General features: G+C 38.8%; 1 protein-coding gene across 11 annotated transcripts in view; it reads left to right on the top strand.

Moving 5' to 3' along the window:
- The window catches only part of Dock10 (dedicator of cytokinesis 10), a 231,562-nt gene that overhangs the window by 184,775 nt on the left and 21,546 nt on the right, over nt 1–25,241 (top strand). For 10 of the 11 annotated variants that reach the window (XM_047543079.1, XM_047543080.1, XM_047543078.1 and 7 more), the window contains exons 28-46: nt 2,916–3,062; nt 4,506–4,589; nt 6,934–7,030; nt 8,517–8,561; nt 11,100–11,275; nt 11,398–11,514; nt 12,588–12,699; nt 13,449–13,570; nt 13,662–13,776; nt 13,876–13,942; nt 14,168–14,215; nt 14,748–14,849; nt 16,824–16,948; nt 17,830–17,942; nt 21,086–21,223; nt 21,803–21,985; nt 22,619–22,729; nt 23,703–23,918; nt 24,874–24,931. In XM_047543079.1, the coding sequence (XP_047399035.1) occupies nt 2,916–3,062; nt 4,506–4,589; nt 6,934–7,030; nt 8,517–8,561; nt 11,100–11,275; nt 11,398–11,514; nt 12,588–12,699; nt 13,449–13,570; nt 13,662–13,776; nt 13,876–13,942; nt 14,168–14,215; nt 14,748–14,849; nt 16,824–16,948; nt 17,830–17,942; nt 21,086–21,223; nt 21,803–21,985; nt 22,619–22,729; nt 23,703–23,918; nt 24,874–24,931 (2,176 nt within the window). The remainder of the gene's footprint in view (nt 1–2,915; nt 3,063–4,505; nt 4,590–6,933; nt 7,031–8,516; nt 8,562–11,099; nt 11,276–11,397; nt 11,515–12,587; nt 12,700–13,448; nt 13,571–13,661; nt 13,777–13,875; nt 13,943–14,167; nt 14,216–14,747; nt 14,850–16,823; nt 16,949–17,829; nt 17,943–21,085; nt 21,224–21,802; nt 21,986–22,618; nt 22,730–23,702; nt 23,919–24,873; nt 24,932–25,241) is intronic. The other variant, XM_047543077.1, reaches the window with a different exon arrangement.

Below are 25,241 nucleotides of genomic sequence, written 5' to 3'. Positions count from 1 at the left end.
CTCTTTATTCGTCCCAGGAAGTGCTCAGCGCTTGGCCTGATCACCAGGAGAGGAGGTGGATCAGCTCCCCAAGAGTTTGCCTACTTCCTAGCAGGGCAAGGCCTTTGCGCTGTCTCTCACATAGGAAAGTGCTGACTGTTAGTGGGGAGGGATAGGACACTGAGGGTTAAGGGCACTGTGCAGGGCCACCTCCTCAGGGTCCCCACCAGAGGCTCCACCCAGAGGCTTCCAGGCCCCAGACCTTTCCCACCATGGCCTTGACCTTAGCATAACAAATGTGTTGGCTGCACCTTTAATCACTTCTGCTGTTCCCAACCCTTCACCTTAAGTCCTATGTTGGCTTTTTGGCTACATCTGTTCTCCCACTTCCAGAGATAAGAGCCTTCCGCCTGGAAGGAAGAGAAAAATCTAACATGAAGATTAGAATGATTCCTATCTCTCTGTCATTAAGCCAGGCTGGGATCAGGAATCCTCACCATCTTAATCCCTTCCCTGTCACTAACTTGTTTCATGATAAAAATGATACTTAATGTCTGAAAACTGGTTTTCTCCTCTGTGAAAGAATGGATTGGGGGGAAGTTCTCCTCCAGCTATCACCACTGTGCATCTTCTCACATAAGTAGGTCACCAAGCACACCCATGAGCAGCCTAGGAGTAAACGATCACACACAGCCCTACTGTGTGGGCAGTCTACCTTCACTGACACAGGCTTGCTTCTCATTACAGGCTTCGCTGATAACCCCCATGCTCCAGGGTTCTTTCAGGGACCCAACACTTAAACAATTTTCTCATCATCTCTACTGATCACAGTAGGAAAAGACCTGAGGTCATCATTTTGCATAAAAGCAATCGTAGTAAACTTGTCCCAAGCTGCTATTTTCTCTTTTTTTTTTCTGTATAAATTATGAAATGAATGACTTCTTCCATCATCAGAGAAATTTCTGTCATCAATTTCAGGAGTAAATTTGGGAGATTTGAGGGAGTCGGGAAGTGCTGGTCCTCTGAGAGGCAGCATATGGTTAGGCCAATAGCGCCCCCTGCTCCTAGGACAAGGTGACTGCTGAACAGCTTCTCACACTCACCTGTCACACCAAGGGTCCACCGTACTGCTCAGGCTGTGGCTCCCCATCACTCTCCTTGTTCCTAACAGCTCCCAAATGCCTGGCATTCAGTCCTTGCCTCAAGGGTCTACTCCTCATGGCCTTGGCCATCTCAAAGCCCAGGTTCTCCTCCTTGTTCCAGCTCTGCAGCTCAGGAAGCCTGCTGTCGCCTCACTTCCTTCTCCTGTCCTGAGACAGGCTTCCACCATCCCTGGTGCAGGAATTCTTCCACCTCAAACCTTCCTGATGTTATTCCAGAGAACTGTTGAAAAGAATCCTCCTATAGTTTTCAGACCAAAAGTCTTTGGCTTAAGAATAGGGGTAGAGGGCTAGGGAGATAGCTCAGTTGGTAGAGTGCTTGCCTTGCAAGCATAAGGCCCTGGGTTCAATTCCCAGTACAACAACAACAAAAAAAAAAAATATAGACCACAAGAAACCTTTGAAAGGAAGGGATAAAGAAGGAAGAAGAAAGGCAATATCATAGCCCAAGGCATGAACACATGCCATGTGGAGAAAATGTAGGCATTGACATAATTAATGGATCTTGGAAAATAATAAAAGAAAAGAGGAAACTACCAATGTGCTTTGATTACTTAAAAAAGGGATTGTTGCTTTTATGCAGGTAAACCATCTATCCTTACTGCCCAAGGCACGTAAAGCAAAATGAAAATCCTCTGTGTGGTTGACTATGTTGGATTGATCTGTGTTTAATCTATTTGATTTAAAAAATAAATTTTAAATACATACAAAAAGTAACCTTGAGTATCTCAAAATTCCTTGATAGTGGATGCCTGTAAATTGACTTAAGAAAATAAAAGAAAGAAAGAAAAAGTCGGTCTAAACCGACTGCAGCATTCCACTATTACATCTCCATTTGATACGACTCTGCCTCAGTGATTTTTATTCTTGCAGCACAGAAGGTTAGGTGCTTGTGATTTAGAAACATAAACTGCTTTCTAATTCTAAATTCTGTGTTTCTGTGTTTAGTGAAAATGTGTCTGGGTGTAATTTTTAAAGGCAACTTGTAAAAATCAATGAGCCTTACTGATCTTATAGAAAGGAATCTATATAAATTCTAGACATGGAGACAACTCAGACATTTCCAACTTTCCCTCATGTACAGTAGTCCAAACCAGCCTCATAAAGTTTTATTCAGTGTTATATAATCTCACCACCAAGCCCTTCTGTGCCTGGTGTCACAAGCATCTTAACCTATGAGGCCTCACTGCCATCGCCTCACTGTGTGACACATACTGGGACCACGATGATAATACTAACTGAAGCTCATCCCTTACTAGGGAACGTGTCAAACCAATGTCTATACTCATCCTGTTCATTGATTTCTATTAGCTGTCTACTGGTGGACTCCTAGTTTTTTTAAAAAAAAAATGAGTTCAAAATTTAAAATCGAGTTAAATGGAGCTATTTGTTCAAAACATGTTAGGATAATATTCATTAAATTTTTAATAGTAGCTACTTCCTGAGAGGCAAGAAAAGGTAATTAGGATGTAAGAGATCTTTTAAAATGTTGGCATTTTATTTTGTACATTTCTTTATTGTTTGAATAGTTTGCAGTTAACATGTTATAATTTGATTTTTAATGAAAATGTGAAAATTTATTGACCAAAATAGAAAGCAACATTAAATGAAAATGGTAAAAATCATGACCTTGAAATATAAAAGTCTTCTATTTTATTATTGCCTTCAAGTTTGCAAAAGGGCTCTTTATTTGTCAATCTGTAAAATAAGCCTCTTGATTTCCTCCCCACTTAGTGTTTCCCATGCTACATTATGCATAATCCATTGTTTTCACAGCTTTCCCGGGCTCAAAGATTTCCTGAATCTTATCAAAATGAATTGGACAACCTTGTGATGGTCCTTTCCGACCACGTGATTTGGAAATACAAGGATGCACTTGAAGAAACTAAACGGGCAAACCACAGTGTTGCCAGATTTCTTAAGGTAGAGTTTCAAGATCACGTTTCTGCCCACACGCGGTGGCAACAGATGCGACACAGGCCGAATGTTCATGGATTCGCATCTCTGTGACCAAGAGTCAAAACTAACACAGAGAGATGCATGTTCTCATTTACACAATTTTCCTGCTTGAAATACTTCTTAATTTTTTTCCAATTCAGAGTCTCCTTGAAGAAATAGCAAGGTTGGATAAAAGTATCCATTTGAGTGCTGTCAAATCATGGTATTTCTAAATAATTTTAAAGAGAAAAATGAAATGTTTGCAGAAGCTGCATTGTGACACTTTTATTCTCTGGGACATTTCTGCCCTTGAAGTGGCATTGCGGATCTGTGATGGTTGTAACAATGATACCAAGTAGCCACTTTGGGAAAGCCTTTGGAAACTGATCACTTTGGGTGTATTACCTCAAAGCTTTACATGATGTAAAGATTACTCATTGATCATATGAAATGAAAAGTATCAATTTAAGTATGTAGCAACAATTTTCTGAACCTGGTTGTCTAGGGAGGTTTGTTATGTTTCTCTGGGTTATAGAGATTCATATTGAATTGGAAAGATAAAAATGCAAAATCAAAAAAAAAAAAAGCCAACATGCAGAATTATGGTACATCATGTAGCAGATAATGAACTTAATTAGAAAGACAATGTTTTTCACCTCTTCCTTCTCTTATCCACTTCTCTTATCCAGCAGATGACTACAATAACCTTGATGAAGCCACTTTAGTTGTTTCTTTATGTTAGATGCAAGCACATGCTGGGTGACTGAGAATTTATAAATAAATGCTAGTAATATAACATTGAGAGGCTGTGGTAGTAGATGAAAAATTAGCCTAGTTTGTCTGCTAGGCTTTAATTCAGTCTAAATTATTTTCTAATGTGTTAAAAATTACTCCAATTATACAGTATATTTTTTCTTACCCTGAATTTATTTTTTTAACGTTTTGCCTCTCATTTTTTCCTTTTTCTTTCCTTGCTTCCAGTGAGAGAAAAAGGTGGTCAGGGTTAAAGGGGAAGAGGGTAAAGGAGGAAAAAACATATTACTTTAGTTTTTTACCACATTTTAAGGCCTATGGGCATAAAATGTATTGATATACTGGTAGTTTATTTGAAGTGCTTCACAGAATAGGATATTTGGGGAAATCATTAATATTTCATTGCTATTAATATTTCATCAAAAAATTCTAAGTGATGTTTTATACACTTGGTAAATACAAGTTTGTAACTTTCTGATTTATATACTACATCTAGTATTTTAATTAGTTACCATATGTGGAAGAATGCTTAAGCATATTTTAGAGATCTTTAAAACATATTACAACCCATTTAGTTAAATGTTATTATGCTTCAAAATATATAATTATCTTTTCTAAAATTTTTGATGATTCCTCTAGTAAAATTGTTTGAAATTAGACTTTTATCTTTTTTAGCGCTGCTTTACGTTTATGGACCGAGGGTTTGTGTTTCGAATGGTGAACAATTACATCAGCATGTTCTCCTCCGGGGACCTCAAGGTAAGAACCATGGACAGGAGTCACTATTTGCTAAACATTAGCATTATAAATAAGGAAACTGGTCTCCATGTATACCTGCCTAAAAAATTAACCTCTTTTCTACATCAGAAAATGTTGTCTGTGCCAAGGAGAGGCAGCCTTTTAAGTGGTCCATCTACTGACTAAGTCTCCCCAGGTTCCAAGTTCTACCTTCATGAAGGACAGAGGAATGGAGGAAAGTGTTTGCATCCCATTTCTACTTCCTATGGGGGGTGGAGTGAGTGGCTCTTTCCCGTTGCAGTTCCCATAGTCCAGTTTGTCCTGGGCTGTGTTGGTTTTGCCACTGGAATTCCTACGTCCCTGGTCACCCTTACATTCTGGACAAAATGGACCACCCATTTAGGTCAACCACTCTACCAAATAGGGACATGAGTTGGGAGATGAGGAAGGAACTCAAAAGCAGGGGTTCTTTAAGTGTGGTTCCCTCATCAGTGAGGGAGCATCAGAGAAGCCCTGAAGTCTGTTTTAATGGAACATTCAGGTGATTCACGTTCAGAACCACTGAGCTATCATATGGCATATGCTGGAGGAAAACTAAGACTGAAATTGACAGATCAAGAATATTTCTTGACTTAACATCAGTTAAGTTTCTTCCAGTGGCAAGCAACAGAAATGGACTCCAATTTGATCAAAATGGAATATATTGGAAGGATATTGGAAGTAATGGCATTGAGTAAACAATTAGAGAACCAGGTATTGAAAAGAGCAAGGATCAGTATGCTTTCAGAGCATAGGAATGATCTTAGATGAGAAACCATTTGGTCAGGGCACTGCTGCTATTTACTAATGATAATGATGATGCTCCTGCTTCTGATATACGTTCTGTAGAGGAAACACGTGATCAGCCTGCATTGGCTCATACCTGTCTCTTAAGGAGGAAAGGTGGGTCACCTGAAATAATAATTTCCCATTAGCTTTTACTTATGCATTGGGAAGGAGGTAATTCACCAAGGAATTATTGTGGGGAAAAAAACAGCAGGTATAAAAAGACAAAAAGTAAATAATGACATTTTTAAGCCTTTTATGTCATGCTTAGGAGCCTGAACATTAGTTTCATGACAGTAAAGATTTACTTTTGATCTGGGGCATTACGTGATTATATGTAATTTGGTTTGAAAATTCAGTTTCTCTCTAAACATTTCTTGAAAGTGCATTCTTTATTTGTGCTCCTATTATGCATTAAATTTGCAGAGTGTTGGTTTAGATGAAATTGCAGTAGAACCAAATTATGTATTTTTCTGAAAACCAAAGAGAATGAGTGAAATTCTCAATGAAAAATAATTAACATGTGATATAGTTATGCTTCTGTTCACTGGGATATACAAAAGGTTAAGTGAAATACTGTCCTTGTTTAAAATGGTAGTATTTTAAATTATTCATTAATGTTGCCATAAACTATAATCCTAGGGCATCTGAATACATGGGATGTATTTTTGTGTGTGTGAACTGATATGAGAGAATATCATAATGGCAATCTAATTTAGTCTTAAAGAGTAGGTTTACAGGCTGGGATTGTGTCTCAGTGGTAGAGCAATTGCCTAGCATGTGTGAGGCACTGGGTTCGCTCCTCAGCACCATATAAAATAAATAAAATAAAGGTATTGTGTTCATCTACAACTAAACATATTTTTAAAAAAGAATGGCTAAGCATAAGAGCACTTATGAACATGTTAGAGGTCCTACTGATGCAGTTGTTCTTAACACATGGGCTGCAGGCATCTTAGACCACATCTGGACATCACTGTCACTATCCACATCCAACCACTGGTATTGGAAAACCAGACCTTTTTGAGAGGGCAAGGAAGAAAGCAGAATTAATTAATGGCCCCTAAGAAGTGACATACAATGTTTCACGCTCATTATAAGAGATCTGCACCACCCAGTTCCTTAACTTCCTTAGCTCTGGGTTTCAGTTGCTGATTATCAGAGTCTTTTTACAACATGAATGTAGTTTTTGAGAGAGCTGTGTTACTGTGGTGAAGCAGAATTTTTATCACAATGAACTTGTGATAAAATGACATAAGTTATAAGAAGCAGAAAACAGGGCTCAGGCCCTTGTCCTGTGGAAGCCAAATGTAAATTACAAGTGGGATCTTTCCTGAGGAACCCTGAGCAATATCCAAAGACAGGGAGCCTAATGCAAGTACCACTTCGGAGGGGTCAGAATCCTTTAAACGTAATCATTTGGTGGCCACACAATAGTAAGTTCTTCTTTTTAGGGATAAGATTCAAATGCAGATTTTGTTTCTTTCTGTTCACCTTCTCAGTGTATACATCATAGTCATTGAGTTTGCCTCTTTTTCAGACACTATGCCAATATAAATTTGATTTTCTACAAGAAGTGTGTCAACATGAGCATTTTATTCCCTTGTGTCTCCCCATAAGATCAGCAAACATTCCAGGTAATAATTCCCACACTTTTATTTATTTTGCCTTTGGTTATTTTTTTCCGGCCTTCTCAATCATAGTGTTATCTATGTTGTAACATGAATATCAGAGCCAGATAATCTGATGATTAAAATACAAAAGAAGTTGGTCCTATGTGGTTAAGGAATACAACTCTATTTCTCAATGTTTGTCTCAGTCCATTTTCACTAAAGTCTAACAAAATTTTAAACCTGGTGATTGTAACAAAGAATTTTAACCTATAATCTTGCTGTCTTTTACATTACTTGCTCCAAAAGAGAGCTTTCCGTTGATTTCAAGATATCAAAATTGCAGGAAGAAAGTTATACTTTATGAGTACAATTTCATTTAGGAGTATCAATTAATGTGTATATGACTATGTCAAAATGAACTTCAAAGAGTCCTACAAAGAAAAGTGGAACAGGAAGGAGAGGAGCAGGGAGGGAGGAAAGAGCTCAGCATCATAAACACTTGACTCTCCTAGGCCAGAGAGGGAGAGGGCGCCCAGCCCAGGGAAGGGGATCCTCACTTTCTGTTGACCACACTTAAGGCACTTACGGCACTTACAGAGAGTCTGCAGGAAATATTTCCTTTATTATTTTGTAGATTAAAAAGTGTGGGGTGGGGGGATCCTGATAGAAAATAAGTATTACCCATCTAGACACCAAGATGCAAAGAAAATACTAAAATAATTTAGGAACTTGAACTGCTTTATATCTAAGCAGTAATGAACCACTCACAAAGCACAGCTTTGCTATTCATGGAAGCAGAAGCAAAAATGGTAAAGAGCCTCATTAAGCCTACTATAGCTTGCACTTTTATTTTAGAGAGAAAATTACATTATCAAGCCTGTAACCATTTTAGCATTTTACTCTTAAATATAATCCATTTATATTACCCACATTCTTTTTCTAATGTATAAAAACACTTTCCAAAGAAAAAGGGGTAGAAATAATATTTTAGACCATAACATTTTTAGGTTTTTGTCTATTTGTTTTTGAGTTTTTTTACAAGTTAGGGCCAAGTTATTATTGGTTAACTAAGCTGATTTTTAGATGTACCAAATTTTTATTTGGTCATTTTATTTCCATTTGTTCACTATTAACCAATATCTCAAAAAAGGCCTGACAATTTCTTGGTAGGTCTGATACTATAAACAGTGAACATACAAGTGTATTTCAAAACAGGCTGTTTTTTTTAATAGAAAAATAGGAGCTCAATTGGAACTAATAAAATAATTCTGTTCAAGACATTTTCTCTTAGGGAAACAAATTAACAATCTAAGATATTCCTCCTGAAAAATGACAATATTGAAGAGACTCAGTTATGATTTAAAACAATATATTTTAATTTTCCAGTATAAATTACACAGTTAATGACTGTGTATAACAGTGTATTTGTGTGTATGTATAGATTAGTTATACATATATATATGTATATATGTGTATATATGAACTTTCTGTTCATTTTTATTAAATCTAGATCCTTTGACACCTTCAGAATCAACTCAAGAGCTACATGCCTCAGGTAAATAATGACATTTTATATTACAGTATCCAGTCATTTAGTAATGTTGATGAGTAAAGAGAATACAAATCTCCAGCTTTCAGGTACTAACAAATAGGCTTATATTTAATATCAGATCAAAATATTAAAAACATTTACTGAGCTTTTATCTTGTCATAATTTACTGTTTCCCTAACATAATTCTTTCATATTTTACTCTCCAGAAGTTGATATTTTTCAATTTCCCAAAACATTAGAAATCTTCTTAGTGTGAATAATAAATAAAATTCATACATTTTATATAAATATATTATACATGCTTATTCATTGTAACTGATTTTATATAATATCATACACTACATTATTAACTATAGTCACCATGCCGTACATTTGATGTCCACAATTTATTCATCTTATAGCTAAGTTTATATCCTTTAACCAAAATTCCATTTCTCTCAATCCCTACCTCCTGTAACTGTTTTTCTACTTTCTGTTTCTATGAGTTTAACTTTTTTAAGGATCTACATCTAAGGGAGATCATGCAGTGTATTTCCTTGTCTGGCTAAATTCACTCAGCATTATGTCCTCCAGCTCCGTCCCCATTACAAATGACAGAATGTTCCTTCCTTTTCTAAGACTGAATAATGCTACCTTGTATTTTCTTTATCCACCCATCTGCAGATGGACATGTAAGTTGCTTTCATATCTTGACTACCTTGAAGAACACTCAGACAAACATGGGGGTGCAGATATTTCTTCAAAATGCTGATTTCACATCAAAAAGACTAAAGATGCCAGGTGCTGGTGGAGGCATGTAAAGAAAAGGGAACCCCCTTGCTGGTGGTAGGAATGTAAATTAGTACAACCATGAAGGAAAACAGCATGAGATTCCTTAAAAAAATAAAAATAAGCCAGGTCCGGTGGCACAGACCTGTAACCCCAGCAGCTCAGGAGGCTGAATCAGGAAGATCTCAAGTTCAAATCCAGAAATGCAAATGGCAAGGCAACCTAAATGCCAGCTAGGGGACTTGAACTTAGCAAGGCCCTAAGCAACTTAATGAGACCCTCTCTCTAAATAAAATATTAAAAGGGCTATGAATGCAGTTCAGTTGTTAAGTACCCCTGGGTATGGTCTCTAGTACCCTTATACCAAATAAATAAATAAATAATCAATCCCCTTACTGACTATGTGTCCAAAGAAAATAAAATCAGCAGACCAAAGAGCCTTCTGTACTCCCATGTTTACTGCAGCAAGGAAATGGAAACAACCCGTGTCCACCAGTTGATGAGTGGATAAAGACAGTGGTTGGGCAGGTTGTCCTTTTCCTATTGGCCATGTGTATGTCTCCTTTAGGAAACTTCTATTTTTTTAATCAAGTTTTTTTTTTTTTTTGCTCTTGGGTCAGGTGAGCTCCTTCTTCATGCGCCCCTGCTCAGGTGTACGTTCTGTGTCGTCTCGCAATCTACGGTTGCCTTTTCACTTTGTTTCCTTTGCTTCTGAGAAACTTGTTCCCTGTGCTTTTGGGTCATGTTCATAAAATCATCATCCATACCAGCATCAAGAAGTTTTTTCCCTGTGTTTTCTCGCAGGAGGTGATACAACCACTATTAATAGTTGCAGTTATGAAACGTGAGGGACAATTCTGAATCCATCTGTTATTACTGGAAATTTTAACATTTTTTTCTCATAATTCATGCTTATAATTTTGCAGCCCCGGTTGGCTTTCCTCTCTCCTTGCCCCTCACATCTTTCAGCCAACTTGTCCTGATTGTACTTCTGCTGCTCGGTTCCTACTGCCCGGCCACGGCCCCATCTCCTCGCCTGTCCCTCCTCTGTGCTGTCTCTCCCCCCACATCTCCCTTCTGTCTACTTCATTTACATCCTGTCGCTATCTCACTAAGTCGACAGAGCAAAGTCTCATCAGGCCACTGAACTCTAAGCCAGGCTTTAGTGTCTTAACCTTTCCTATAGGAATGCAAATGGCAAAGAGACCTAAATACCAGCAAAGGGGTTTTTGAACTTAAGTTTCTCCGTTATCTAACCCCAACCCCTCTCTCAGGCCTCTTTTGGTGACTGTGCCAACTGAACCCCATATACCTGTGCCCCCTTAGTTCCTGTGCCTGCAGAATTTTATACCATCAAAAACCCTAACCCTTCTTCTCCCATCCACCTGTCTGACCTCTGCTGCCTCCACTGTACCTCCAAATTCCAAGAATCCTCAAGGCCCACCTCAGCATATCCATTTCTACATTTCCTGATCCTTAGAGACAGAAACAGTTTTTTTTTTTTTTTTCTCATGCATGTAAACATGCCACTTTAATGACATGGCGGGCTAGCTTGAGTTTGCATTTGTGATTCCGTGCACAGAACATTCCCTACCTCGCTGAAGGCCTCTGGATGACAGACACATCTCATCTCTGTGGCAAGATTATCCTGACTATTCCCCAATACCGCCTATCAGTGGCACGCATTGATAGTAGTTGCCTGATATATCATTTGCAATTATAGAGTGATTATTTGATTTTCAAAAACACATTTTGCTTTCTTTCCTAACGAAGATATGCCTGAATATTCAGTCACGAACGAATTTTGCCGCAAACACTTCTTAATTGGGATTCTGCTCCGAGAAGTTGGCTTTGCCCTGCAGGAAGACCAGGATATCAGGCACTTAGCTTTAGCTGTCTTAAAAAATCTAATGGCTAAGCATTCATTTGATGATCGATACAGAGAACCAGTAAGTGGTCTTCCTTTCTACTCTAAACACCATTTAATGGCTCACTGCATTAAATGCATATCAGGCCTATAAGCCTATTGATTTTTATGTGAATCATCTCTTCTGGCTACCTTTTCACCTAGAGAAAGCAAGCCCAGATAGCAAGTTTATATATGCCCCTGTATGGTATGCTTCTGGACAATATGCCAAGGATTTACCTGAAGGACCTATATCCTTTTACTGTCAATACATCTAATCAGGTAAGTTTGCATAACATTTCAAATGTCTGTATTAACAAAGATTTGTCCTTTTCCTATTTATGCCCTGGATAACTCAGTTCCACCTGTGAGTAAATCAGCAATTAAACAATTCGTGCCAGGTCTTCACATCAATGTCAGTTGTTCCAGACTGGCCACTTCAGGCTTCCACCTGGTCCCTCCCTTCAGCTAGGCGTTTCCACTTTCGTCTGTTCTCTGCATCATTTTGCATTTCTTCCCAGTTTCCACAGCTCCTGTGTTGCCTTCCTACCTGTCCTCAATGTACACCTTTCCCCCACTACTTTCCGCACTGTCTTTATGTTCCCTGGCTTCAGTGTAGCCAAGAGCCTTATTCAGAGTCACAGCCTGAGAGTGGCCTGTCACAGTCCCTCCCCCACTGAAACATCATTGTGGCTCCTCAACCACCCGCATGAGACCCGCTGCCTGGGTTAAGTCCAGATGAGCAACACACTGCTGAATCCCGAAGCAATGGAGTATATTCCCATCTAGACGGCCTCAGGCCTGTGGAAGAGTTTTGAGTAGGGGACCTTGTTCAAATCCCAGCAATACCAGTTACTATCAGTGTGACCTGCCATAAGTTATCCAGCTTCTTTAAGCCTCCATTTCCTAATTGTAAATAGGATAAAATACCTACCTCATGGATCCTTATGAGGATTAAATTGCACAATAAAAAAAATTGCTTATAAAGCACAAATCTCATCAGGCTACTGAACACACAACCTTATTTAAATACTTATTTAAAAGCTAGTTATTAATAATAACAACTTCCACATAAACTAACCCATGATAATAATGCCATATAATCTATAATGTAACCCATTTTGTCCATATCTAAAAGATTATTTCTACTACATCTTTAAAAAACTCACACAAGACAATCAAATTGTCTCTAAGAGTATGCTCACTGCCCACTTTGGTAGAAAACCTTTGTCGGAACATAAAAGATCAAATTAAATATCACTTAGCTGGAAGTATAATGGAGAAGAAGCATAGGGATTGACAATGTTGAAATATCTCAGTTGTTGCCATTAATCTCTTCTGTGCTCTGAAAACAGGGGTCTAGAGATGACCTGAGCACCAATGGAGGATTTCAAACTCAGACATCTATGAAACACGCAACCTCTGTGGATACATCATTTTCTAAGGATGTTCTAAATTCCATAGCAGGTACTCGAAACCTGAGAACACTTGTGTTTAATGCTCATCCATTCTTACATTGTACATCATTGTGTTTTGTACCCAATCCATAATTCATGCACATTGTTTCTATGGCATTTAAACAATCAAAGGCCCCTTTTACATAGTTCTTTGAATGCCATTCAGTGACTTCTACTTCTAAGTGTCATTTTTACTTGGCTTAAGGAACAATCTGATCAGCTGTTATCAAATTACTTCATTCTGGAAAGTCTTTAAGTTTTCATTGCAGACTCTTTTAAAACATAATAGCTCTTCAACTTCAAAGATTATTTTTAAGAACTATCTTGGAAATGTCATTTTTAATTTTTCATAAACTGTCAAAAGTTGAAAACTCTTTTCCCTAAATTCTCTTTATGAGCTTTTACTAAAACATTTTTAAAATGAGAGCTAGACTTCTTTAAAAAGCATTTTAAGAGATCAAAAGAATAAGCTTTATTTTATGTCTTTCCATTTATAATGGTTCAAATTTTCCTCAACAACCATTGTAATACGAATTAAAGTGTTGCATATCTCTAATGCCAGTCTAGACTCTGTTTCACAACACAGCAGCCACCTCAGACTCAACTGGTTTTGGTTCTTCGTTATTTTTTTTGTTTGGGTTTTTTTTTTTTTTTTCTGCTTTTACTTTTTCTTTTTCTTTTTCTTTTTTTTTTTTTATCTTTGTCTTTTTGTGCCCATCCATCTCATTCCCATGCGTGTGCTGTGGCTTATGTTTACAGCATTTTCATCAATAGCTATTTCTACAGTAAACCATGCTGACTCCAGAGCTTCCTTAGCAAGTCTTGACTCCAACCCAAGCACCACGGAGAAGAGTAGTGAGAAGACTGACAACTGTGAAAAGGTACCGCTCCCTCCCTGGCTTCTCAGCCAGCAGAACTAGGAGGCAGGGAGGCTTTCTCCTGCTCCATCCTTATTGGTTCTTTTCCTCCCAGATTCCAAGACCCTTGTCTTTGATTGGGTCAACGCTTCGATTTGACAAGTTAGATCAAGCAGAAACACGGAGTCTTCTTATGTGCTTTCTTCACATCATGAAAACAATTTCAGATGGTAAAGAGAACTCTTTCAAATTAGGTTAAAAAAAAAAAAAAGCAAAGAAAGAAAACTTGGTATTGCAAAGAGCTTCACACTCTGCACCTTTCCCTCTAGAAACTCTGATCGCCTACTGGCAGAGGGCACCCAGTCCAGAGGTGTCCGACTTCTTCAGCATCTTGGAGTAAGTTTTAGAGATCATTAGATAACACTTTCTTCTAGAACTTTCAAAATAGCTCACTGTTCCACCCTTCATTCCAAGAACCTTTTTGGTAAATTATCTATCAAGAATACTACACAGAATATTTAAAGAAAATATCAGATTTTTCTTTCAGTATACCAAGATGTGAATAGTTATTTATAAATAAGAGTATGAATAATTAGAATGCAACTTTTCTTTCCTTTCTAGTGTTTGTCTTCAAAATTTCAGATACCTTGGAAAACGCAATATAATAAGGTAATAATTTTAAATTCCAACAGGTTAATGTGATTTTTGTAAAAACATTATGGCATATATTAACATATCAAGTTACATTGGTAAATATATGTTAGAAATTATAATATGCAAATAAGGATTGTTAAGTTGACTTTATATTAGACATAGAAGTTCGAAGATTGCCCTTTCTTCATAGTAGTTCTAGGAATAAAGTTTTCTAAGGAGAAAAACATGAAACCACACATTTATCAGTAGATACTTCATTTCGTGTATCTTCTGAATGAATTAATCTTATCATTACATAGTAAAACTTAGAAAATACCTATTTAAGAAAATATTTCCAATAAACTAAAAACAATTGTCATTTTCTCATGAATGACAAAAAACATCCACAGCACCCCAGTTTCCTACTTCCAGGAGAAATTCAAATTTTACTTTCCACTTGTTCAAAGCATATCAAATTTTGTTAGTAATCACTTTGCCAGCTGTCATTGTGTTTTTTAAATAAGTTATAAACGTTGGATCATTATTAAAACTTCAGTTTTTCTTGCAGAAAAATTGCTGCTGCATTTAAATTTGTGCAGTCTACCCAGAACAACGGAACTCTCAAAGGATCCAATCCTTCCTGCCAGACATCAGGGCTCTTGTCCCAATGGTAACGTCACATTTGCTTGGTATTTAAAATTACTCATATGAGCGTATATGTGTATATTTTTGTATGTATGCATATGTGAGGGGTGGATACACACACATCTACGTTTTTCAGGCCAAATGTAGATCTATAAATTACTCTGTATATTTATATAAAGAAGCTACTCAGATGCCTCTTTGTCTGGCCCACTTAGTTCTTTTCACAACCAAAGAACTAAGGATTATGCCTTATTTGTGTGCACTTAGAGCACAATGCCTTGAATAGAATGAGCTTTAATGAGAATTTCAATTTAATTGGACCTGAAAGATACACATAATTCCAATGAATGCTTCTTTTAATGCTTGTTAATCTCCTAGTGACAAAGCAAAATTCGAGATCGTGTCTTCCTATTCTTTTCAGCACTTACAATATTTTAGCAACATTATTAAAGCCAGCATTGTTTTTTAACAGAGTCAAAGACAATAAGAAAGCATTCAAGGCCCATAAACTCCCTTAGACTCCCTAGCCATTAGACAGATTTTTCTAGCATATAGGACCTGCAGTCACCCTTCATTAGCACACCTGATGGGAGACATTTGCCCTGAAATTCTACCTCAGAGCTCCTCTAGGTCTAATAAATAAGAATTTCTTCCTAAAATTTCCCCAGTTTGATTTATTTTTCCCAGAGGTAGCATAATAATATATAATATGAATATTTTAGAAAGAGTGTTAGAAGGAAATGTGAGAAGGGGTAGCTTGTCAATAAATCATAGAATAAATTTTGCCACCATCCATGGGGACCTCTTGAAATTGCCCTCTGGTGAGAAAGTAGATTTTAAAAATGTATTGGGTGTGTTTGCAAATGGTGATAGATCGGTAAAGAATTGCTCTCCAGGCTCAATAATAATAGTAATCCATTTGATTACTGCAATTCTGTAGATGTTTGGTGGGCTAGATTTCAGGCTCCTCCTGAAACAACCGGACAGGGCCCTCCCCCTGCTGCCCCTCATCTAGAAAGGAGGGCTTCTTCTCTACAAGTTCAGAATGAAGTAGACTCCAAACCTGGAATGAGCCAGTCATGAAGGTTCAAGCCATAGAGCACCAAACAGATTATTCCTTGTAGAGTCAGAAACAACTAAGATTTCCTGGACTACTGAAAGCCAAAGTTAGGTCTCCTCGACCTTGACGCATCCAGACCCTTTCATTTAGCCAGAATCAAGTAGCCTTGAAGAGTATTACAGAGAAAGCCATAGCCTTTTGTGGGGCATTCACGGGTATCTGCCATTGTCTGCTTCCCTTATATAAGTGTTTATGAGTAGTTTGTATGACAGCTAATATCCCAAGAATTATCAGCCTGTTCCTTGGCCAAATCATACACTCAGAAGCAGCAAGTGTTCCTAATTCCACGAAGACATTGCCTGATTTTCCCATTTGAAAGTGTCGTGGGGCATTGGAGGAAAGGCTCTGTACACCACTGTCACCCCTTCAAGCCCAAGGATCCTCAGATGTCTACCTCCCCCACAACTGTCACATGTCAACTCCCTCACAATGGTCATGACCCAGCAGATGACAAGTATGAGGAAATTCCAAATACAAAAACCAGAAAGCAAGGGTTGTTTTAGAGGAGATTTTACCTCTTTAAAAACAATGTGATAACTCTAAGCTAATATAATCTTGTAGCTTCTGATGCCCACCACTTTGCCTTCCTTAGTCAACTCAACGTTCATGGAATCCCATGATTTTACTAAATAACAAGGAATGTGCTTGAACAGGTTTGAGCATCTGTTATTCTATGCACTATCAATCTGAATACTGTTTTGGATTAAATCCATTTCTACAAAAGTATTTAAAAGTCACTTTCATCATGTTGCTTTTAATTAATGTTTTTAATAGAAAGACTTCTTTTTTCTATATGTGACTCACTCTGAAATATTTGAATAAACATTTGGATATAACACCCCCACATGCTCTTAACCACTTTTCTCATTTCGTTTTCAGGATGCACACCACCTCTAGTCACGAAGGACATAAGCAGCACAGATCACAAACTTTACCTATAATTCGAGGCAAAAATGCACTTTCTAACCCTAAACTTTTACAGATGTTAGACAACACCATGACCAGTAAGTAAACCAAAAGTAATAGAAACAAAATGGTTGCTGGTTGTTCTCTAGGTACCTGGAAGAATAATGTTTGAGAAATGGAAGGGATTTTGTTGTGCCAGGAAATCCACATTTTAAGATCTGTGACGGCCTTGGAAATGTTTCTTGGAGAAAAGAAGTAGATGTAGTGCCCTTATGGGAAAGAAAGGGGGAAAGCAAGACTCTCAATATGATATGCTCAGGACAGCTTTCCTGGAAACAAGTGACTTTTTGTATTGTGAGGGTTGCAGAGGCCTCTCTCAACCAGGTCGTTAGTGATGATTCTGAAAGAAGAGGATGATACTGTTCATGTCTCAAGCAAGAAGCATGATTTCTTGAACGCAGAGATGCACACACTCCAGTGTCAATGAGGAGGAAACAGAGCTTGGTGTCTTGCAGCATGTAAACGGTAGCGATTATGGGCGTGCATCAACAGTGCTTTTATTAAAGCTGTATGTTTTAACCTGAGAATACACTTTGTGCTTTACTGAGGGGGCTATTTGTGCAGACCGTCCCATGAGACCATAGTTAATAGTGGGTCTGTTAGCCCAAAAGCATAAACCTTAAAACAGCCTGATTACCAAAGAAATACGACCCCATCAGGGGCTGAATCAATGGAAAAGAACTAAGAAAGGATGGAAACCCTGCAGCGGACATAGGCAAAGGGCACAAAAACTAAAGACTCCATCTGCTGTTTCTTAATTCAACCATTAAAGAAAATGAACAAACAAAAGCACTTTGATTTAATAAATTATTAATCGAGGTACCGATAAACACTGGATACACTGTCATGGGAGAAAATCCTTCATAAGGTACAAAGATTTGTCTTAGACCTGCACACGTTTTCATTTTGTATCTTGCAGGCAACTCCAATGAAATAGACATCGTGCACCACGTAGACACAGAGGCCAACGTGGCTACAGAGGTCTGCCTCACTATCCTCGACCTGCTCTCTCTCTTCACGCACGTTCACCAGGTGAACACACGCACAGCATTTTCTGCAGAATAATTAAATAGGAGGTAGAGAAGTCATTCAAGGTCAAGGTCATGTTTTTAAGATGATGTATGAAATCAATCAACCTTACAGAAATCAATCTACATGTGAGGGGAGAGCATATTAATGATGAGATTCAGATTTTATCACAAGCTGACCAATGCTTGCTTGCTATGCAGACTTTTGTCCAGTCATAGCCTTTCTTCCTAGTTTCTCTTGATTTGCTGTCAGGCAAGTGAGGCTAAATGAGAAAGTGACTTTATCTAGTTTTTCAACAGAAATGGGAAAGACAAATGGTGCTTTGTCATAGATTTACAACTAGATCAAAAAAAAAAAAACCTGATTTACTAATTTTGAGCATATTTCGTGTGCTTATTTGCCATTTGTATTTCTTGGATGAAATGAAATCACTATATACCTACTTAAACTGCTAAGGTTAACAAGACTGACCTTGCCAGGTTTTGGCAAAGATGTAGAGAAACCATAACTCTCATTCACTGATTGTGGGAATGCAAATGGAAAGCACACTTTGAAAAACAGTGTGGCAGTTTTGTAGAAAGTTATTCACATATCCATCATGTGACCAGCTATTCCAATGCTAGGTATCTCTCCCAGATCACCAGGATAAATAAAAGTGTGTGTCTACACAAAGATTTGCATTTGCTAGATACACCTAGCAGCTTTATTTTTAACGTTTTTAATTAGTGCATTATAGTTATAGTGGAGTTCATTTTGGCAGAATCCTATATGCATGGAATTTAATTTGCTCCATTCAGTCCCCAGTTCTTCCGCTTTCTCCACCTCCCTACCCCTCCTCTATTTTACTGGTTCTCCTTCTATTTGTTATTTTTTGAATTGGTGCTTTATAAATATACATAAAGATGGAATTCGCTGTGGTACCTTCATATACGTACGTAGCATAACTTGGTCAATTTCATTCCACAGTTTCTCCCTTTTCCAGTCCCTCCTCCCTCCCTCTCAACCACCTTCTTCTACTGTACTGATCTCCCTTCTATTTTCATTGGATCCCCTACCTTTTTTCTTTTTCTTTTTTCACTCTGGCTTCCATATGTAAGAGAAAAGATTCAACCCTTAACTTTCTGAGTCTGGCTCATTTCACTTTTCTTGATGTTCTCCATTTCTATCCGTTTACCAGCAAATGCCAAAATTCCACTGTTCTTCATGGCTGAGTAATCTCCATTTTGTATATATGCTGCATTTGCTTTATCCATTCATATGTCGAAGGGCACCTAGGTTGGTTCCATAGCGTAGTTATTGTGAATTGAGCTGCTATAAACTTTGATGTGGCTGTGTCCCTGTAATATGCTGATTTTAGTGCTTTTGGATTGGTGCCAAGGAGCAGGATCACTGGATCATGTGGTAATTCTATTCCTAGTCCTTTGAGGAATCTCCATCCTGCTTCCAAAGTGGTTGTACTAATTCTTAGTTCCAGCAACAGTGTACAAAGTGTACCTTTTCCCCCCACATCCTAGCCAACATTTATTGTTACTTGTATTCTTGATGATTGCCTTTCTAACTACAGTGAGATGAAATCTCAGCACAATTTTGATTTGCATTTCCCTCATTGCTAGGGATGTAGAACATGTTTTCATATATATGTGTTGGCCATTTGTATTTCTCTTTTGAAAATGTCTGTTTAGTGCTTTTGCCCATTTGTTGATTAGGTAATTGGGAGGGTATTAAGTTTTTTGAGTTCTTTATATAGTCTGGATATCAATGCCCTCTCTGCAGAGTAACTGACAAAGACTTTCTTCCTGTAGGTTTTCTCTTCATGCTCTTTATCGTTTCCTTTGCTGTGCAGAAGCTTTTTTAATTTGATGTCATCTTGGTTTTATTTCCTGAGCTTCAGGGGTCTCTTTAAGGAAGCTGGTGCTGGCACTAATAAGTTGGAGTGTTGAGCCTATGTTTTCTTCTCATGGTTGCAAACTTTCTGATCTAATTCCTGGGTCTTTGATTCACTTTGAGTTGGCTTTCATGCAGGGTGAAAGATAGGGATCTACATAAGAACCCAAATATATGTCAATAGGTGGACGATTTTTAAAAATTATGGTATATCCATACAATAGACTGCTGAACAAAAGCAATAAAAAGCAAGAAACTACTGATACAGGCTACAACATGGATTAAGCTTAAGAATCCAAACCAGAGAGAGAGAGAGAGAAAGAATATACTATATTATTCAATTTATATAAAATTTTAGAAAATGCAAATGATAGAAACAGAAGATTAGTGGTTGCTCAAGGATGTGGAGGAGGTGGGAGAAAGGGATTACCAAAAATAATGTTTTAAAACTTTTGAAAGTGATGTTCATTATCTTTACTGTGGTGACAATTTCAGAGTGTATACCAATGTCAAACTCATCCAATTGAACACTTTGAATATGTGCAGTTTATTGTATGCCAATTATACTTCCACAATGCTGTATTTGTAATATAACCACATGAGCTACAGACCCCGGCTAGCACATTAAGGATGGATCCAGAAGTTGAATCCGTTGAATAAACTTTCTACATCCTACAGCAAGATTTCATCCAGAAAACCTTGTTTTCAGGTGCTAAGAGTCTGTTCTGATTCTTTATTGCTCAGTGGAAATGTTGCTCAAATCTCGTGTTTGAAAGGCCTTCCCTGTGCCTAGCTACCTAGGACTCACCTTCTATCTCTTCCCTGATTGTGCCCCACCCACTATGCCAGCTATTCTGTTCCTTCTCCACCTTGAACTCAGAAGCTCTCCTGCAACTCAGGTCTTGTGCCAGCTGCTTCCCCGCTCCTGGGAAAGCCCTCCCAGCTGTCTGAGACAGGTTCTTTCAGCTCATATATCCATTCACCCATTAAAGACATCCATGCAGATCACCCTATCAAAGTAATCCCATCCCCAAAGCACTGACTTTCTATCAAACCATCCTGCTGTCTTACCTCACTCAGTCATATTTTTCCATCACTGCTTCGTAAGTTTCACTGAAAACATGAACCGTGTCTTTTTACTCAGTGTATTTTTTCCAGCACCCAGAACTGTGTCTGCCATATGGTAGGTTAACAGTAAATATTTTGAAGAAATCCAAGCGTTCTTTCACTTACACTAAATAACATCTGTGCTGAATTTCCAGAGACAACTCCAACAAGCTGACTGTCAAAATTCATTGATGAAAAGGGTCTTCGACACCTACATGCTCTTTTTCCAAGTCAACCAGTCAGCCACAGCACTGAAGCACGTGTTTGCCTCTTTGAGACTGTTCGTATGCAAGGTAAGCGTCCTCCAGGTGCCAGGGAACACTCAGTTAAGGACGATAACAAACACAGAATACTCCTTGCATCCCTCAGCATGGCAGGAAGAAGGTTTGCTTCCTTCTATTTTGGTTTTACTAGACATGGATTCCTGGTCTCAAAATGAGTTGATATTCTGCCTGCATGAATAGTAAAAGGAAATAGAATTGTATCCAGTCACCAGTTCTTTGGGTTCTCAGTGCTTGTAACAGATGCATTCCCTCAAGTGCCACATCAATGTCAAGTTCAAGACCCCACATTAAAGTAGATGCAGTCACTGCCGTCAAGGACACATCACTGACACCTGTGGTTTTAATAATGCCCAGTGAACAGAGGACATTTCAGAGCTCTCGCTTGTGTATTTTGGGTTGTCATCATTACTGATGTGGAGAATAATTACCTAGATTTTAACAAATAAAATCATATCCTTCGCACATGGAGTGAAAAAAAGGAGTAAGTTAAAAAAAATAGGGGTTTTGTTCTAGGGAGTCTAAAAATATGGGAAGAATCGGAGCTAAAGGAAGGACAGTGGCCCACTCTATCCGTTCTTGTTTCTCCAGTTTCCCTCGGCATTCTTTCAAGGACCTGCTGACCTCTGTGGATCGTTCTGCTATGAAGTCCTGAAATGCTGTAACCACAGGTCGCGGTCAACTCAGATGGAAGCTTCAGCACTTCTATACTTCTTCATGAGGAAGAATTTTGAATTTAACAAGCAGAAGTCTATCGTTCGGTCCCACCTACAGGTAAGCGCCACCAGTTTTCATTAAGGTCCTCGCTCAGGCCATTGATGGTGGATAGAGCACTTGCCTACCACGCACAAGGCTGGGTTCAGTGCCAACACACACACACACACACACACACACACACACACACGCACGCACGCGTGTGCGGGCGCGCGCACACGTGTTTCAGCAGTAACTGAAGCCTCCTGTCCCAAGGCAACCAGCTACCAACTCCTCCGCCAGATCCTCTGCAGAGCCCATTACCCTCCGTTCTGTTCTATAGGAGGAGCACAGGCAGGCAGAAATCAGCACAGCCCATATCTACACTGGTACCCTTGTGCTTTCCTTTCTTCTGCCAGGAAATAGAATCTCCTGGTATAGACACCTGAGCAAACCATTGCTAGTGATGGAAGACCAAACATGACAAATTCCAGATGCATAAATGTCTTTCTTTGAGGCATCCCCAGATTCCTGCCGCTTTCCACAGGAACTTATATTTGGAAGGAAATGCCCTGGATCACGTGGCCTTAGAAGATACCATAGTGAGGGCATTCGACCTACAGGAACTGACACATAAATCCAATCCAGTGAATTTCTTTAAAGGTACTATTTTGCATTTTGCTCCAGGGGGCTCATTTTTCTTTTGTCTTCCAGCTCATCAAAGCAGTAAGCCAGTTAATAGCTGATGCCGGGATTGGGGGTTCTCGGTTTCAACATTCCCTCGCCATCACCAATAACTTTGCCAACGGAGACAAGCAGATGAAAGTAAGAAGTGCTTTGTGGACTTCTTCTAAAGAATCCAGAATAAGCTGAAGAGGATTCTTTTTGTGAGATAGCAAAATCATAAACAAGTTAATTCTGCATTTTGTTTATTGAGACTTTGAGCATTTATATTGTATTTACTTCATGGAATTGATAGCTCTTATATTTTCAACACACAATTCATTAGATAGAATTTCCAAGATATATTGAAAAGTATATTACAAGAATATTTACCAGAAATATCGTGGTTCACTCAGAACCCCATTCTCGGGCAAATACAGCTTATCTTTCTGTTAGTACTAATAGAAAGACTTTTTCCTTCAATTATTATAGGGGTAGAGTCAACTTCCATCATGACTAGACTAGTACATTAAAATAATACTTTCAGATACTCCTCCCCTACTGCTTCTCCTTTGCCCCTTTCTTGATCTCTCGGTTCAGTCTTCTCTGTTCACTTTATTACAGATAGATCTCCCCGGGGGATTGTTCTCAGAAACCATGAGCACGTTGATAGTGCTCCTGAGTGGGAAGGGCACTCCTGTGATAATACCAGTTAAAGACCCAGCGCAGAATTTCTTTGATCCAATCTTGTATCATATGCCAATCACAGTGGCCTGGGGGATCAAAGAATATGATTGACCAGGCCAAACCCTGGTGCCAATGAATGAAATCAGATATTTTCAAATCACGTGAACCAGTCAGGGAGGACAGGATCTCAAGGGCTATCAGGATGCTATTCCAGAAGGAGGTAAGCTAGAAGACCAAAGAAGAGTCTCCTGCAATTCTCAGCTTCAAATGTGTGCTTATAACCACAATCACAACACATAGAATTTGCACACGTAGAATGCAAACATTTATGAACAACACACAGACTACGCCAAACCATGGCGCCAAGCCATAGCCCAGGGCATGACTTGAAGGAAGTTAACTTGGAAGCTCTAAACAGGTAATGACCCAGGTGCTCTCTTTTCCAAAGAACAGCAATTTCCCAGCAGAGGTGAAAGACCTGACTAAGCGTATCCGGACTGTTTTGATGGCGACGGCTCAGATGAAGGAACACGAGAAGGACCCTGAAATGCTGGTGGACCTCCAGTACAGCCTGGCAAATTCTTACGCAAGCACCCCGGAACTACGAAGGACCTGGCTGGAAAGCATGGCCAAGATTCACGCGAGGAATGGAGACCTGTCTGAGGTGACCCATGAAGGCCGGTTCCCTCACTGCCGGCAGTGTCCTGTTATCAGGACGACTCAATTTTCACGTACAACACGGATCATGAAATGTCACCATACATTTCCACCAACCTGTATATGACTCCACTATATTTGGTGTCTTAACAAGCTAGCGTGTAGGATTCAAGAATGCCCAGCTCCAAATAGATGACATCTAATAAGGGCCAGCTCAGTGGGGTAACCACGTATGAAATGCAATGCGGAGCTGAATGCTAACACCCTGAGGGGAGGAGGGAGGTGGTGAGGAGGTCTGGAAGTTAAGGGTCATAAAAATTAATGCTCCGTTTTAAAACTCCTCCCCTGCAATTGGATTTGAAGGGGGCAGCTTGCTACTACAGTGAGTGAGCTCAGGCAGAGGAACTCAGTCCTCATTGCTGCGAGTCCCCACTGGCCATGGAAGAATACAATTCTGGTCTGGGGGTAACTGACCTGTGACACCAGGTCACACTGTTTGGTCAAGTGCTAACTGTGAGGCTGTCATTTCAAAGGCAATAAAAATGAGAAGAAGGGCCATCACTGGAGGTAGAAAAACTTAGAAGGCAGATTATTTTTATTTTTCAATTTATGTCCAGTTACCACAGTTTATAATCTTAGTAAGAGAAGGGACCTGTGGATTTTTAAAAAGCCAGGCTTAGACCTTAAGGCAGGAAGGAAGTGTTGTAGGAAAACTGTTCAGGCCAGCTCCTTTACCTTTCAAACTCCTATCAGGAAAAACAAAACAAAAAAAAATTCCCAAATAGTCATTTTTATTCTTGATGGTGAAATTTTCAGAAATCCAATTGATTCTTACTGTCAATGCTGTCATTATGTAGTATTCTTCTACATAACATATTCTGATGTGGAATATGGAAGATTAGTCCTAGCAGGATGAAGAGTAAGATCCATCCTCGGAAACCTTGTTTTCTTTCTTGTCACAGGCTGCTATGTGTTACATCCATATCGCTGCCCTTATTGCAGAGTACCTGAAAAGAAAGGGTAAGATGGCCACGTGAAGGGGGATCCAAACACTTAAGAACGGAGCTAAAGATTAATTCATTAATTTGTATTATATTAACCTCAGTTACATTTTATTAACAGTCACTTTCACAGATATTTCTTATTATGATGCACTATAAAATTTTAACTATCTTTCCACTAGTGTACCTAATTTATGTACAGGAAGGCTAACTGAATGATCAGCTTATTCATCCAAAATGAGACAATTTCATTAATAATTTGTTGGGACTGGGGTTGTGGCTCAGTGGTAGTGCACTCACCTAGCAGCGTAAGGCCCTGGGTTCAATCC

This window comes from Sciurus carolinensis, chromosome 3 (assembly GCF_902686445.1).
Source record: "Sciurus carolinensis chromosome 3, mSciCar1.2, whole genome shotgun sequence".
NCBI lineage: Eukaryota > Metazoa > Chordata > Mammalia > Rodentia > Sciuridae > Sciurus > Sciurus carolinensis.
This window is presented reverse-complemented; position numbering and strand designations above follow the sequence as displayed.